The sequence below is a fragment of the Primulina huaijiensis genome, chromosome 2, assembly GCF_012295235.1.
Source record: "Primulina huaijiensis isolate GDHJ02 chromosome 2, ASM1229523v2, whole genome shotgun sequence".
NCBI classification, from domain to species: Eukaryota; Viridiplantae; Streptophyta; class Magnoliopsida; order Lamiales; family Gesneriaceae; genus Primulina; species Primulina huaijiensis.
Genome location: NC_133307.1, coordinates 716,649 through 734,170, shown reverse-complemented (window position 1 = coordinate 734,170; position 17,522 = coordinate 716,649). Strand labels below are relative to the sequence as shown.

The following is a 17,522-nucleotide window of genomic DNA, read 5'->3' as shown; positions in this document are numbered from 1 at the left end:
TTCCTAAGGTGTCAAGCTGATCACTGCTGTTATGTGAAAAAGTTTGACGGTTCTTATATCATACTACTGCTATATGTAGATGATATGCTGATAGCAGGAGCTTGTCTGGAAGAAATTGATAAACTCAAGAAAGATTTATCAAAGGAATTTGCCATGAAGGATTTGGGTGCTGCAAAGCAAATCCTTGGAATGAGGATCTTCAGAGACCGGGTGAATGGATTCTTGAAGTTATCTCAAGAAGAGTAAGTAAAAAAGGTGGTTAGCAGATTTAATATGGATGAAGCTAAATCTGTGAATACTCCTTTGGCTAGTCATTTCAAACTAACCAAATCACAATCACCATCGACGGAGCAGGAGCAGGCTTATATGAATAAGGTTCCTTATGCTTCTGCTGTCAGAAGCCTCATGTATGCAATGGTGTGCACAAGACCAGACATAGCACATGCAGTGGGAGTTGTGAGCAGGTTTATGAGTAATCCAGGAAAGTAACACTGGGAAGCAGTTAAGTGGATTCTCAGATATTTGAAAGGTACTGCTAGTTGTTCTTTATGCTTCAGGAGATCAAAATTTGGCTTACAGGGTTTTGTCGATGCCGATATGGGTGGTGACCTGGATGGCAGGAAAAGTACTACTGGATATGTGTTCACATTAGGTGGTACAGTTGTAAGCTGGGTGTCTAAGCTGCAAAAGATTGTTGCGCTTTCGACTACTGAGGCTGAGTATGTTGCAGTTACAGAAGCTAGCAAGGAGATGATATGGTTGAAATCCTTTCTGGAGGAATTGGGTCAGAAGCTTGAAGATAGCACATTATACTGTGACAGTCAGAGTGCTATTCATTTAGCAAAAAATCCTGTTTATCATGCTAGGACAAAGCATATACAGGTTAGGTACCATTTCATCAGATCAGTGCTGGAAGATGGAGTCTTGATGCTGGAGAAGATTCCTGGAAGTAAAAATCCAGCCGATATGCTCACGAAGACGGTAACCATTGACAAACTGAAGTTGTGTTCAACTTCAGTTGGACTGCAAGAATAAATGAGGAGATATGAGCTGCTGCAATGATGATGTGAAGACGTGATTGAAATCAAGTCTTCAAGTGGGAGAATTGTTAGGTAAGTGGAGGGGCCCGCACAAAATAAAATATTCAAAATATCCCAATCCCACATCGGTTGTGTTGATAAAATTGCTGGAGAGAATTAGTTATAAATAGAGCTCAATTCCTTCAGTTATTGTATCCCAAAATCAAAAGCTTTTTAGCTTTGATAAATAGAGAGTGCATAGAAAAAAAGAGTGTATTTTTTTCTTGAGTGCGGGAATTCTCTTTGTGTGAGTTAGAGAAATTATTTTCTCGGTATACTCGGGTTGGGAGTGTGAGAAATATTGAGTGTATTGGTGTATACACTTGTTGTAATATTTCTCCTGTTATAAAAGTTGCAGTGCTCCGTGGACGTAGCCAATATTGGGTGAACCACGTAAATCTTTGTGTTCTTGTTGGTTATTTTATTCCGCAATTTTTGGGTACTATTATCATCGTGGTTGGCATCGCTTCGGGGGTGTAATTCGCCAACATGATCTTCTTGCATAAACCATGCCTGCTCGTTCATATATATATATATAAATGTATTAATTCATACAATTAATACTAAAATTAATCATTAAAACTGAGAAGAATTAAAGTTTGTGAACAATAAAGAAATTGGAAACTAAACTTGGGACTGACCTCCAGCGCCATGAGAATTCAGGGTTTCAGAGCTAGCTAGGACAATGGAAGCTTGGAGATTGATGGATTAAATTATGCTTGCATGGGATGTTGACACGCGGAGATTATCTGTCCATTGATTTGGGAGGTATGTATTTGTTTAACTTCTTCTGGTGCATTTGGTGAAATATCATCGTTTTTTATGGGCACATTTCAATTTGGGACTGAGATTTCGTGATGGGATGCACATAAATTATTAAAATCTTGTACGAGTTGTAAAAAAAAAACTTCCCCGACTCAAATAAATAATAATAATAATAACTCATTAAACGCAGTTTTGTGGGTATATATATATATATATATATATATATATATATAAAAGATTACGTATTTCGCGGGAATATTTTGTGGAACACTCATATACAGTTTTATTAAATGTTTCGACCATGTTCGCTAGAACATCTTCTCGAACGTAAAAAAAACGGACATGAGAAGATGTTCATATGAACATCGTCGAAACATTTTATGATGCAATGTGTGTGGAGACGATCGATATGACATTTCACGAGACGTTTTCACGAACATTTTGCGATGGCGCTCACTAACAGGTGGACATCTCATATATATGTGTGTGTGTGTGTGTGATATTTTTTAATTTTAATTTTAAATGTATTTCCCTATTGTTAAATAAGAATAATTAATTTCATGTGTGATAAATTAGTCTTTGAAATTAAAAGTTTAAGATTGTATCAGTAATGAATAATAGATGGTAGTTCAGAGCTATTTATAAAAAACAGGCCAAAATACCAAATAGCAATCAATCTAATCTCTTTAATAGTTTAGCTACCTTCGGACATTCATTTAAGTGCATGGATGAATAAGATGAAATTTTAAGATAAATTAGATTTACTATAAAATACATTTTCGAGGAAAAAAAAGGATCGAGTGATATATGGGACTATTAAGGCTGCGTTTGGTTTGGAGGATAAAATAATGAAATGATTAAGAGAGAAATGATAAAAAGAATGATTGAAATAGAAATATAATATATATAATGATAAAATAATATTATGTTTGGTATGATTGATAAGAATTAGATAATTAATAATTTTTTGATGAATTGACAAAATTGCCCTTCCATTTTTGCGTCGGCCGCGGTGGTCTGCCGGTCAGTCGGAAGCGTCGGCGGTCGGCCGGAAGCGGTGGCGGCGATCGGCGGTTGTCGACCGGAGGCGGCGGCGGTGCTCGGCCGAAAGCGGCGGCGGCGGCCGACGGTGGTCGACGGCGGTCGGCCTTTGGCAGGGGTTGCCGGTGGGCGGTCGGTGGAAGGAAGTGGTGGTGAGTTTGGATTTAAGAGAAGGATAAAATTGTAAAAATATGATAGATTAAGAGTGGGATAAATAATCATAGGGGTGAAGATGTATTATTTTAACCTACCTAATATAACATAATCATTCATATGAGGGATTGCCTTGGTTAAATAAAAAACCGTACCAAACGAGTGATTAGGTAAGTTAAAAAAAATAAACCCAAAGGCAACCAAACACTGCCTTAAACAACAAGGCAGTGTTTGGTTCGTTTGATTTGGTGGGTTTATTTTGTTTAACCCACCTAATCACTCGTTTGGTACGTTTTTTATTTAACCAAGTCAATCGCTCTTATGAATGATTAGGTTATATTAGGTAGGTTAAAATAATACCTCCTCACCCTCTAGGATTATTTATCTCACTCTTAATACATCCTATTTTTCCAATTTTACCCTTCTCCTAAATCCAAACTCACCACCACTTCCTTCCACCGACCGCCCACCGGCCACCGCCGACCACCCGTCGCCGCCACCGTCGATTCCGGCCGGCCACCGCCAACCGCCGCTTCTGGCCGACAGTCGGACCGCCGGCCCATCGGCCGCCGCGGCCGTCAGACCACCTCCGTGGCCGGGCCGTCGCCGGAGTAAAAAAAAAATATAAAGAAAAGGGCAATTTCGTCATTTCATCAAAAAATTCAAAATTATCCCCGCGGCCGTCAGACCACCTCCGTGGCCGGGCCGGCGCCGGAGTAAAGAAAAAAAAATAAAGAAAAGGGCAATTTAGTCATTTCATCAAAAAATTCAAAATTATCTCATACTTAAAAATCATACCAAACATAATACTCTTTTACATTATATATTACATTTCTATCACAATCATTTTTTTTATCATTTACATACTAATCATTAGTTTATTTTATCCTTCCAACCAAACGTAGCCCAAAGGTAATAATTTTAAAATAAAGTCAGCGCTCACTAACGCAACAGAAGAACCAAGTTATGCTATCCTTTGTGTCTAGGGGTGGGAAAAATATTGAACAGAAATTCTGGTATATCATATTTATCGTATAGCAAAATAAAACGCATATTAAATTGGCAAAAACTTGTATGAGACGATCTCACGGGTTGTATTTTTTGAGACGGATCTCTTATTTGGGTCATCCATGAAAAATATTAATTTTTATGCTAAGAGTATTATTTTTTATTGTGAATATCGGTATGATTGACCCGTATCATAGACAAAGATTCGTGAGACCGTCTCACAAGAGACTTACTCTATTAAATTTAACCGTTTACAGAATTTTTCGGTATCGAGATCGGTATGACATTAAAAAAATACGGTACTTTAGTATATGCCAAATTATCGAAAAAAATTCAAATGTTTCAAAAATTATAATATAATGCCAATTTCGGTATTGAACTATAACGAATTAAAATTAAAAGTTGATAACATCGAATGCAAAAATCGAAAAAACAAATAAATATACATAATCAAAATTGCAAATCAATATTAGGAGATTCCATGTTAGTTTTATTTCACTCCCATTGTGTGACTGATATTGTTTCAAACATACTCCTGAATGAATTAATGGTTATTTGATCACAAGTCATATCATTGAGGGTAAATTGGGCAATTCATTCGTTGCCATTAAGGTTGCACTCACAAATTTCAGTCAAACATGGGACGAAGAGATATTTATTATCTATTTTGCCCTTGTTTATGGAAACAAAGAATATCCTGTATAAATAGTTGTATTCCACCTTTTGATTTATTCTTCCTTCTAAATTCTATCTAATCTAATTAATCAAATATACTGCAAGTTTCTAATTAAAAAATATTTAAGAAATACATAAATATATTTTTGGTTTTATATCTTTATTTTGTTACGATTTTGGTAATCTATGTTGTCAAATTACTGTCTTAGTATATTACCTTTGCTTTTGACATTATAGTCTTTTCTCTAACATGACAGCGATTTAGCGCTGACATGTACAGTATCACATCAATACACTCGATAAAAAAACATTAAATTTGTTAAAAACTAAAAATATCATATTAAAATTGAAATTTAATAACAAATATAATAGAAAAAATGAAAATTTTCCTATATTTTATCACTCAATTGTGCTTTCCTATCCACTCAATTATTAATTACAAAATAATTGGTAATCGAGCACAAGGAGCATTAAAACTGTGTATTTCCCTGTTGGTTTCAGTCTCTGGTGGGGTATATGTAACGTCTGCCATCTCTCATTTCCAGGCCCGAATCAATGTACAAAAAATGCATTTTACCGTAATTTTTCCCCGGCCTGCAGGTAACAGGCAGGCCCCAATTTCATATGCAAATCATGCTAACTTTTTAGTCCTTTTTTTACTTTAAATCTAACTTTGTTTAAAGCCTTGTGATTACACTGACTCAATTTTCCAGGCCTGTCCGAGCCCGGTTCATCACCAGGCCCGCACTTGCAAGTTAGATCCATGACGGGTTGCATTGATTGTCGAAAAAAGAAATAAAGATAAATTTGATTTGGAAATATCATTCAAATAACTTCAAATTTTTCGATCCAAATAAGTTAAGAAAATTCAAAATCCAGTATCTGAAATGATCGATCCAAACACAATCTAAATTAAATGAACCATCGTGCTCATATGAGTTAAAACAAGGCCTTGATTTTTTACAGTTAAATTCTTCCATAAATGGGAATTTTACCGTTTTACTATAATTTATTACACTTTGAAGTGTTACAAGAAACGGTTGAAATTTAGCAAGCAGAACGACAATACAACCTCCAAAGTATGGAAAAGGAAATAGCTTTATGAAATGACAGTACTCGATTCAATTTCTTACAGTAAACCTTAAAGTAAAGAACATAGTCAACTGTGCAATCCATCCCAGATTTTTCTACAAGGATCGTGTGGGCATGTGAATATTAAACAAGACGACAAAAGATAAAATCCAAATTTCTACCCAAACATATTTTGGGGATCAAGTCGCTTTATAAACATTAATATTTGTGGTCGTTAAAGTAGCCTGGTTCTGTTTTTGGTTCATTAATTAGTAAAATTACCGTCGTAACACGATCTTTGTGATCGGAATGCTAATGTTGTGTTTGAATATTACTTACGTGATTTCATATATTGCTGATATATCTTGACTGATATATTAATGATGTGTTCTGCGTCACGTCAACATTATGGTTTAAAAAAAATAACCAAAATTCCATTTAAAAAAGTAAAAAAAACAGCGTTATTACATTAAGACTGAAATTTAACAAATTATAACGGGGATCATTCCTTTACTTTTACATCTTTATAATTGTGTGAGAGTTTTTTTTTTAAAAAAAAAGCTGACATTTCACGACCATGCAGGTTAGAACCACGTAGTACTAATGAAAGGTAACATACAACAAATTGAGACAAACCCCTTAAGAATTCCTCACTTTTGTTTGAAAAAATTGACATGCATAACCCCACATCTTTTAATGTAGTATGTCTCTTTGACTTGGACTCGCACGCTTGCACGCAACTATCACCAATAATATCACCTCAAACTCCATTAATTTTGCTCATTCTTTCCACACACTTTTCCGAATCTTCTTCATCGATTTCCTCTTCTTTTCAACGACATATATAACTTTCTCTCCCGTTTGCATATGCAATACATTGTTTCCGGACCCATTACGATCAGCTATAGCATCAGAGATGACCGAACACCGCCGTCATCGGAGGGATATCGTCGTTTCCTTTGCAACCATGGTCACCCTAGCTTTTCTCCTACTTGCTTCGATACCAGCTCTTGGCTTCAACCCAACTCTTCATCTAATTAGTAAGTACTCTACATGTAACTTAATTAAATAAAATTAAGCAGATTTGAAAGTACACGATGAATCTTAATTCTCATCCAAAATCATTTTTAGTTCAAATTTCCATGAACGTCAAATTATGAAAATCCTATCAATTCTTAAAATTTTTACATCAGGAGTTGAAGATAAAGATACTAGAATAAAGAGAGTTAGATATGTTGTGTATCAATGTAGGTGTTGGAGAGAGGAAGAAGATTAGAGAGGAGGTGGCCGATGCGGTTACGACACGGCGGCGACTGGCTGGTCTGGGCTCATCACCGCCGACTTGCAGATCAAAATGTGGGTGGTGCTCGCCGTGTAAGCCGGTGCACCTCCCGATTCATCCTGGGTTGTTTAGGCCATTAGAGTACTATCCAGAAGCTTGGCGATGCAAGTGTGGGAACAAGCTTTTCATGCCTTAAAAAGGGAGAAAAATGATAATATAGAATAAAATAAATATATTTACGTTATTTGCCAATTAATTCTTATTGTTCTTATCATTTGTTAATTATACCGCAGAAACACACTGGAGTTTATACAGTATTGTTACATAACAAACTGGTCAAAGGCTCAGATTTATTCGGAAGAATTTTAAGTATAATTTTTTTAAAATCAAAGGCTCAGATTTATTCGGAAGAATTTTAAGTATAATTTTTTTAAAATCAAAGGCTCAGATTTATTCGGAAGAATTTTAAGTATAATTTTTTTTAAAAAAAATTATAATAAAATATAAGAAACTAATTGGGTTTAATTGGATCTAGTTGCCTAAAATTTTTATTGGATTTTAATTAATTTCTTTGTCTAGTATTGAATGGTGGATCCCGTTGATCTATCTTCTTGAATAGAGTTAAACTCGTATGAATGTCTCTGATGTCCCACGTTCATGCTCTACTATAATAGATATAAATCATATGGGGTCGAGTGTTTTTCATTTTATTAGAAAATATAATTGATGACGATGTTATGATTCAAATTCTTAAAATTGTACAACGTTTGAATTACTTTATCATCGTACATAATTATTGTCCTCAACAATCTTGCTCACAGTAATTATATGTTAAGATCAAAGACGTGATAGTGGCTCACGAGGATAAAACTATTTTATGAGTTTACGAAACATTATAAAAAGTATAAACTGTACAACTCGAATATATTTTAGATCATATTGGTTAAACATCATATTTCAACCTCTCTCCGGACTCCAGACGTAGTTAACTTGGTTACCAACTGATTTTTGTCCCCGTATTATATTTTTTATTTAACTTTCCATAACATCCTTGCAGTACGTAGGTCCTAGCAGGAATATCAAAATAGTTTATTGAAGATGAAAGAGGCTTCCATTAATAAAGGCTATGCCCATTCATTGGATTAATGAACGAAAATAATAATTTCAATTAATACCAACTTCCTAAAAAAAATTTTTTGTAAGGATAAAGATTTTTCTTTCTCAAACTCTCTAAATATATATGTGTTACCAAGATAATGTTTTTTAGTTTTTTAAAAGAAATATATAATTAAAATTTAAAATATAATGATTGACTTATGGGGCCGTGCCTATTATTTTGTAAATAAGCGTCGTTTTTTGGATTTTTCTATATTATGTTTGTGGTATTATGATTGGTAAAATTTTATCTTTTAATCATCTTTACATTATGTCAATTTTTATTAAAATATGAATGACTCACACATGATATTGATCGACAAGAGTAGACAAGCACATGCCCTTTTAATTAATTATGCATCCACAGTACAAATTAATCGTGTAAATGGGCTGGATCTGGACCGCATGGAGTACTTTTTCAAGATCGACTCAAATTTCTCATTAGCAATCATGTTTAGGTATAGATATATTAGTTTGTTTGGAGTACAAATTCAAATCAGAAATGTATTTTGAGTCATCTGGCACAAAAGTTCAAATTAGAATGATTCAATTGTAATATATCTCTTCCTCGAGTTAAAAAATAAAAAATTAACAAAAATTTGTGTGAGACGGCCTCATAGGTCGTATTTTGTGAGACGGTTCTTTTATTTGGGTCATACATGAAAAATGTATTATTTTTTATGCTATGAGTATTACTTTTTGTTGTGAATATCGATAGGTTTGATCCGTCTCACAGATAAAGATTCGTGAAACCGTCTCACAAGAAACCTACTCAAAAAAATTTGGAACACGTCTCGAGATAAATTAAATATTTTTTAAAAAAAATTGAAATCTTTCATCCACAATCTTCAGTCCAAATACAACCTAAAACTATTTGATCATACATATGTGTGAAAAATAACTATATATATATATATATATCATGTCTTGTATTATGACATTTTTATTTATATATATTTTTAATTAATTATTATCATGTAAATAGGTCTCAATGATAAATTTTGGTCATCCTCAAAATCATGTAATTGTTGAAAATTAATATTTTAATATTAGATATTTGAATATTGAATGTTGAATATTTGAATGTTGAAAATTAGGTAAAATTAGGTGTTGAATATTGAAATTTGTGTGTGATGATGAAGGTAATGATGTAATTTATTTTTGGATTATTTGTTAAGATTTTTTATAAATAGATCTCTCATTTGTGAAGAAAATCACAATTGAGTTGAGAGAAAAATATTATAAAGTGTGTAGTGTGATAATTTTGAGAGTTTGAGATTTTTACTTTTTACCGTAAATTTTTACTTTTTCACAACACGTTATCAGCACGAAGCTCTAAAAGTCCTCCATATTTTTCCAAGCTCCAAAACAGAAGAAAAAGATAACAAAAGTAATAATATTTATTTTACTGTTTATTTATTTATTGTGTATATACTTAATATATAATATAATGTTATAATAAAATAAATTTTTCAAAAACTTATTATAAATCCTGGGAGGATGTTACGACGACATCCCACACTCCCGGTAAGGGATACGACAAGTATAAAAGTCTATAAGGTTTTTAAACAAAATATCTTATAACACCTCATGATTATAATATTGTGATATGATATACATAATTATTTAAAACATTACTAATATTATATACACCATATTATTACCATAAAATTATACAAATACATACATTTATTTTCTTGTACACCAACGGTCATAAACGGTAACAAAACGGCTAGTTTTTGCCCTATAAATATGATCTCACAAACATATTCAATCACTCCAACTTTCTCTTCTTCTCTAAAATTATTCTTCATCAAATTTTTGAAGAAAAAAGAATATGGCTTTCACAAAGTTATTTTTAATTACTTTGGTTATCATACTCACGAGTCTTGTATTTATCGGAGAATATCCTGCTCTTGTGTTTTCTTTATTTTTACGAATGCTTGTACTTGTTGTTTATCCATTACTTTGTATTGCAATATTCATTAACTAATATAATGCATCATAATTCTTTTTAGTGCCACCATGGCTAACTTGACAAAGCTCGAATTCATTGCACTCGACATTATGGGGAAAAATTATATGCAATGGACTCTCGATGTAGAAATGCATCTTGAGTCATTGGGTCTAAGCGAGACTATTAAAGAAAATGGTATATCTTCATCACAAGAAAAACACAAAAGCTATAATATTTTTGCGCAGACATCTTGATGAAGGTTTGAAATGTGAATATCTCATCGAAAAAGATCTCATGGCTCTGTGGAAAGGATTAAAAGAAATATTTGAACATATAAGAGAACTTATACTTCCGACCACCCGTGATGAATGGAATATGTTGAGATTCCAAGATTTTAAGAAAGTAAGTGATTACAATTCGGCGATGTATCGAATAATCTCGCAATTAAAATTTTGTGGGCGTGAGGTTACAGAATCAGAAATGCTTGAAAAAACATTTTCCACGTTTTATACATCAAATATAACTCTACAGCAACAATATAGATTGCGTGGATTTGCGAGATATTCTGAACTCATCGCCTGTCTTCTTGTGGCGGAAAAGAACAACGAGCTATTAATGAGAAATCACCAGTCCCGACCCACTGGATCAACAGCATTTCCAGAAGTAAATGTTGTAAGTAAAAATGAATTTAAACCTGGAAACCAAAATCAAATTCAAAGCCAAAGTTTTGGTCGAGATCGAGGTCGTGGACGTGGACGTGGAATTGGTCGTGGTCGTGGTCGAGGCCGTTGTTTTGAAAACAATCGAGATAGTTATTTTTATAACTCATCTCAAAAGGGAGTCAAGAACCACCCACTGAAAAGGCATCAAGAGAACATGAATGTTAATGAAAATCACTCGAAAAGATTTGAAAGTTCTTGTTTCAGATGCGGCACTCCAGGACATTGGTCTCGTATTTGTCGAGCCCCCTAGCACCTTTGCAAGCTCTATAAAGAATCGATAAAGGGGAAAGAAAAAGAGACCAACTTCACTGAACGCAGTGACCGTTTGAGTAATTCAACTCATTTTGATGCTGTTGATTTTCTGAATGATTTCTCTGGAAATGATCAATATGTTGGTGGGATAGAAATGAAAAATATTGATGCTGCAGATTTTCTTAATGATTTATCTGAAAATGAACAATATACTGGTGGAATATAAATGTACAATAATTTATTTTTCTTGTATTCATATAATAATATTTTATAGTGTGTTATATTTTTAAATATGTATTGTATTGTATTTTATTTTTATAAATGTATTGTTAGTAATTTTATTTCATTGCATATTTTTTTGAAGTTCAAATATGGAAAATGCTATGAACCAAGCTGAAGTTTGCATACCCGATAGTGGTACAACGCACACTATCCTCCGAGATAAAAGATATTCTTGGAACTAAAACCAACAAAAACAATGATGAATACAATATCATGTCCTGTAGACTTGATTAAAGGATGTGGTAAAGCACAATTTTTGTTACCTAATGGTACAAAATTTTTGATCAATGATGCTTTGTATTCACCACAATCGAAAAAAAATTGTTGAGTTTTAATGATATATATTCACATGGGTATGATACTCAAACAATGAATGAAGGGAATGAGAAATATATGTGTCTTACCACATATAAATCAGGAAAGAAATATGTGATTGAAAAACTACCAATGCTCTCTATCATTTGTATTGCAGATAGGAATAGAGTAATCATCCACACAAGATCTCCCTGGCCATGATTGGGATTGCGACAGCTGGGTCAAATGCTCAGCATCAGGAAAACTTTCTTGATTAGGTTGACCAGACATACCCTCAAATGTTGCTGCTTGAGTTGGCAGGTTAATAAGAAGAGGTTGATTTGTTGCATTAGGCACGTTATCTGTAGATTTATACAAGCCAGATCCAATCAACTCAGATTCTGGTGAGTTCCGTACATGACGTAAAAGGTTGAGAACACTGTTGTCTTCACTCCCATATATATGCCTCTGAAGCTGAGTTTGATCAAGGAAGCTTTCAACTGGTCCAGAATTGATTTTCTGTCAAGTGTCAACCATAAGTAATGGACAAATTTTGACTAAGCAATTCAAAAGATTACAGCGCCTGTTATAACTACTATATGATACACAAAGCAGCAGTCATGCCATCCCCACTTTGAATCTGGTCGTTTCTCAACAATGGTTCTCCCACACGGATAGAATATCATAACACAACTTGATGATGACAACCCAATTTACATGAATGAGAAAGAAATGAAATCTGCTCAAACTTTTGATGTCTGCATCACTTCGCAGAGATTCTAGGTGAAAATTACACAAAGCCAATAGTAAGAGCCAAGAAAAAAATAGAAAAAGTCTCACTTGTGCAGCATAAAAAGGAAATCAAAGAGCATGTATATTTTACCCATGGAGCCAACTTTGGTGGCAAGTGTTGAAATGGTGGAGAAATTGGGGTTGCCTACATTAAAGCACCCTCAACCATATAGGCTTCAATGGTTGAATGATTGTGCGGAAGTGAAGGTTAACAAACAAGTGCTAGTGCCTTTTTCTATAGGGAAATATGTGGATGAGGTCTTGTGTGATGTGGTACCAATGCATGCTTGTCATATCTTGTTGGGTAGGCCGTGGTGATATGATAGGCGAGTGACACATGATGGGAACAAGAATAGGTATTCATTTGTATTGAAGAAGGAATCCATTGTATTACTTCCGTTGTCCCCAAAGCAAGTGTTGGAGGACCATTTGAAAAAAAAGAAAAGAGATGAGGCAGAAAAATAGAGTGTTCAAAAAAGTGAGATGGCCTTAGAAAAAGAAAGAGATATGGTCGAAAGAAAGAGTGAACAAAAAAGTGAGATGACCATAGAATAGAAAAAAGAGAGAGAAAAAGAGGTCAAAGAAAAAGAAAAAGAAAAGAAAAATAATTTGAAGGCCCAAAAGAGTGAAAAGAGCGAGGTTGAGAGTTGTTTATTCTTGCATAAACCATTTCCTGTACATTTGTGCAAAGTGGTTTATCCATATTGTGAAGATATAGCCGGTTCACTCCCGAGCGGTGTTAATTCTTCTTTGCAGGATTCTCGTAGTGTCATGATGAGGAGGCGAGCAAAAGTTGACGGTGTGAGAATGCAATGGGACGACACATATGAAGTTAAGAGCAATCACCATGAGGTAAGGGTAGTTACCACTACAACGACTGAGAGGTATGATTTGCGTCCTTACCTTAATTTTGTGTTGTTTTGCTTTCAAAAAGTTGTAGAGAGAGTTACGAATTTGATGGTTAAGGGACTGTGTGTCAATTCATACTTATTTTTTGATTGTTCTGGATTTGAGACTATTGATGAAATGCATTTACCTATTATGAACTTTGATTTTCCACGAGTTATTAAGTTAGTGGTATTTGTTTGCTACAAGAGTTCACGTGCATTAGACTTAAATTCTTGTGATGAGTTAAATGATTGCGTGCATAGTACATTTAGTGTGTCCTACTTGCATGGTTATTATTTTACTTGTGGTGGTTTTATGTTTGATAACGTGCATTATTATATATGTTGGTTGCATATGAAGAGGCATAGTGAGTGGGATTTTGAAACATGCATTGCTTATAAGAAATTGCCATGTCGGCTAGATTTTTATATCGTGTATGAACTGCGTCTTATTCCTAGTGAGCTAATGTCGTACATGTGTATGGGATTTGTTGTCTTGCTAACTAGGGCTAAGAAGGGGAGAAATCTGATTTTTGTGAGACTTAATGATATCCTATTGCTATTATTTGGTGTCATGTGTTATTTATCGGCCGTAGTAATAGGTGAATACATAGAAAGGGCAACCGTGGAGCTGAGATTTCAAGTGCGGTTGGAGCGAACCGATGATAGCACCTACAAACTTTAGTGTAAAGGTAAGCATGTTAGTCATATAATCATTGTTATTACTAACTTGTTTAATTTGTGTGTAGGTAGCAAAGACTTGAGGACAAATCCTTTTCAAGAAGGGGAGGATGATGCGATCATGGTAGGCCCGATGAAGGCGTGCAAAGCATGGGACCCTTTAGAGTTGCCGAATGGACCAATCACGAGAGGACGTCTGAAGAGGTTCAAAGAAGCATTGAATGGGTTTATGAGCAAAGAAGGCGGAGTGACAAGCGAGATACAGAGTGATGAAAGGTTCGTGATGCAATGGGATCATGTGAACATTATTCAAGCATCCATGCAAAACGGAGCGCAAATCTGGACAGAAGATCTCGCGCACATGCGCGAAGACAGGGCGCGCATATGCGCGAGCTCGCGCACATGCGTCGCGAAGGGGCGCGCATATGCGCGAGAAGTACTGGACACCGAAGACTTTAACAGGGGGCTTCGCGCATATGCGCCAGATCAGGGCGCGCATATGAGCGACATGGGCAGAGACTTGAGCGCGTATGCTCGAGTCGGGGCGCGCATATGCTCGAGTCGGGGCGCGCATATGCGCGCGGCTCAGATTTTTTTTCCTAAGTTAGTGTTTTAATTATTTTGGCAACTAGATTTCATATCTTGATTATGTATATATCTTGGACGAATTTTGGGACATTTTTCAGATCATTATTCATTGAATATCAAAAACTTTTGAGAACTTTTCTCTCAACTTTCAAGGCTTGTTGCTTTGTAAACAAAAAAATCAAAGTTATCAAAGTTTTTAACTTTGTGGCGTTTGGCGATCGTCTTGTGCGGATTGTCATTGACTGGTTCTTTGAAGGTTCGTTCTAAATTTCGATTGTTTTCATCGTGATTCTTTATTACTAAACCTCGTAGTTTAGGGGTGAAAATCACACCATACGTGATTCAAAAGATCGGGACACAACAACGAATTCCGTGTTCGTTTTTAAATTGAGGGCGCGATTCAATTTTAATCGTGTTTGCTTTTTATTCGTACTTGGATTCATATCAACAGCCCTTAGCATATCCTCTAAGGTCTGGATAGTCCGCTCTGACTTTCCGTCTATCTGGGGATGGTAAGCAGTACTCAGGTGCAATGTCGTACCTAAAGCCTGCTGCAGACTATGTCAAAAGTATGAAGTGAATCGTGGATCACGATCTGATGTGATCGACTTCAGCACACCATGCAATCTGACTATCTCTCTGACATATATCTCTGCCATCGGATCATATCGATACGTCATTCTGTATGGAATAAAACATGCTGATTTGGTCAATCTGTATATCACAACCCAAATCGCATCACAACCCCGGGATGATCGTGAAAACTTCGTAACAAAGTCCATGGAAATGTGATCCCATTTCCATTCAGGAATAGATAAACTCCGAAGTAAACCTCCGGGTTTATTTCTCCCGGCCTTCACCTGTTGGTAATTCAAACACTTAGATACAAATTCTGCAATATCTGATTTCATCTGTTTCCACCAAAACTGTATCTTTAGATCGTTGTACATCTTTCTGCCACCAGGATGAATACTTAACCGACTACAGTGCGCTTCTGAAAATATCTGGTTTTTCAAATCTAAAATATCTGGCACAACAAGACGGTTATTCACATATAAAACATGATCATGTACCTTATACTCTGAATGATGTCCGGATCTGACCATCTCAATCGACTTCTGAACATTCTGATCATTGTTCTGTGCTTTTTTAATGCGAACAATCAAATCTGGTTCCATTTGAATCGTAGCAAGTCGCAATGGTCTACTGTTTGTGTCAAATGCTATTCCAGACAAACAACAATCTTCAATTAAATTCGAAACACCTATCGTCGATAAGGATNTTGATAATTCTTCAATATTAACCAATTGGCATGATCGATTAGGACATCCTGGTTCTCATATTCTTCGAATAAATCAAAATATCACGGATAAAAATAATCAAGAAATCATCGAGATCTTTCAGAATAATAAGTTTCAATGTAAAGCATGTTCTCTTGGAAAACTTATTATAAGATCATCACCAGCCAAAATCCAAACTGAATCACCAATGTTTCTTGAACGTATTCAGGGTGATATTTGTGGACCAATCCATCCACCATGTGGACCATTCAGATACTTTATGGTATTGATTGATGCCTCCAGCAGATGGTCACATGTATGTTTATTGTCAACTCGAAATGTTGCATTTGCAAGATTACTTGCTCAAATAATAAAATTGAGGAATCAATTTCCCGATTATACAATCAAGAAAATTAGACTTGATAATGCTGGTGAATTTACTTCTCAGACTTTCAACGATTATTGTATGTCTATGGGAATCATTGTTGAGAATCATGTTGCTCATGTACATACATAGAATGGATTGGCTGAATCATTGATTAAACGTCTGCAAATGATTGCTAGACCAATGATTATGAAAACAAAGCTCCTTATTTCTATATGGGGACATGCAATTTTACATGCTGCTGCATTAATTCGCATCAGACCAAGTGCATATCATAAATACTCCCCATTGCAGCTTGAATTTGGTAAAAAACCAGACATTTCTCATCTGAGAATTTTTGGATGTATGGTGTATGTGCCTATTGCACCACCGCAACGAAAGAAAATGGGACCTCAAAGAAATATTGGAATTTATATCGGTTATGATAGTCCATCAATCATTCGATATCTTGAACCTCAAACAGGCGACGTGTTCACAGCACGTTTTGCTGATTGTCATTTTAATGAGAAAATCTTCCCAATGTTGGGGGGAGACAAGAAACATACCGAAAAAGAAATTACATGGTATGTATCATCATTGTTACATCTGGATCCAAGAACACAACAATGTGAAAAAGATGTACAGCAAATTGTGCACTTGCAAAGAATAGCAAATCAAATACCAGATGCATTTACAGATGCAAAAATGGTAACTAAATCATATATACATGCTGTAAATGCTCCTGCTCGAATTGAAATTCCAAAGAAACAAATCGAGCAAAGTCATGATGTCGTAAAACGCCTGAAGCGTAGAAGGCCAGTCGGTTCCAAGGATAAAAATCCTCGAAAAAGAAAATTCATAGAGAAACATAATGATCACAAAATAGAGAATGATGTTCCTGAAAAAACACATGATGATCACAAAATAGAGAATGTCGTTCCTGAAGAAACACATGATGATGAAAATATTCTGTCAGAACCACAAACTGACGAGAATCATGAAATCTCTATCAATTATATTAATACTGGAAAAATATGGAACCGAAAAGATATAGAAGAAATTGATGATATATTTTCTTATAATGTGGCAATTGACATCATAAATGATAATGAAGATCATGAACCAAGATCTTTTGGTGAATGTAAAAATTGGCAGGATTGGATAAAATGGAAAAATTCCATCCAGGTTGAATTG

The 17,522-nt window shown here is 35.0% G+C and overlaps 1 protein-coding gene across 1 annotated transcript; it reads left to right on the top strand.

Annotated features, from left to right (window-relative positions):
- Positions 1–6,515: 6,515 nt before the first annotated feature.
- Positions 6,516–7,428, top strand: LOC140958706 (EPIDERMAL PATTERNING FACTOR-like protein 5). Its single transcript, XM_073416265.1, has 2 exons — positions 6,516–6,832; positions 7,044–7,428. Exons 1-2 carry the CDS (start codon positions 6,709–6,711, stop codon positions 7,268–7,270), a joined length of 351 nt encoding a protein of 116 aa, XP_073272366.1. The 5' UTR covers positions 6,516–6,708; the 3' UTR covers positions 7,271–7,428.
- The last annotated feature ends 10,094 nt before the right edge of the window (positions 7,429–17,522 follow it).

Coding starts and splice junctions, on each gene's coding strand:
- LOC140958706 (XM_073416265.1), top strand. CDS start 6,709: ATGACCGAACACCGCCGTCATCGGAGGGATATCGTCGTTTCCTTTGCA. Junction 6,833..7,043: donor CCCAACTCTTCATCTAATTA/GTAAGTACTCTA, acceptor GTATCAATGTAG/GTGTTGGAGAGAGGAAGAAG.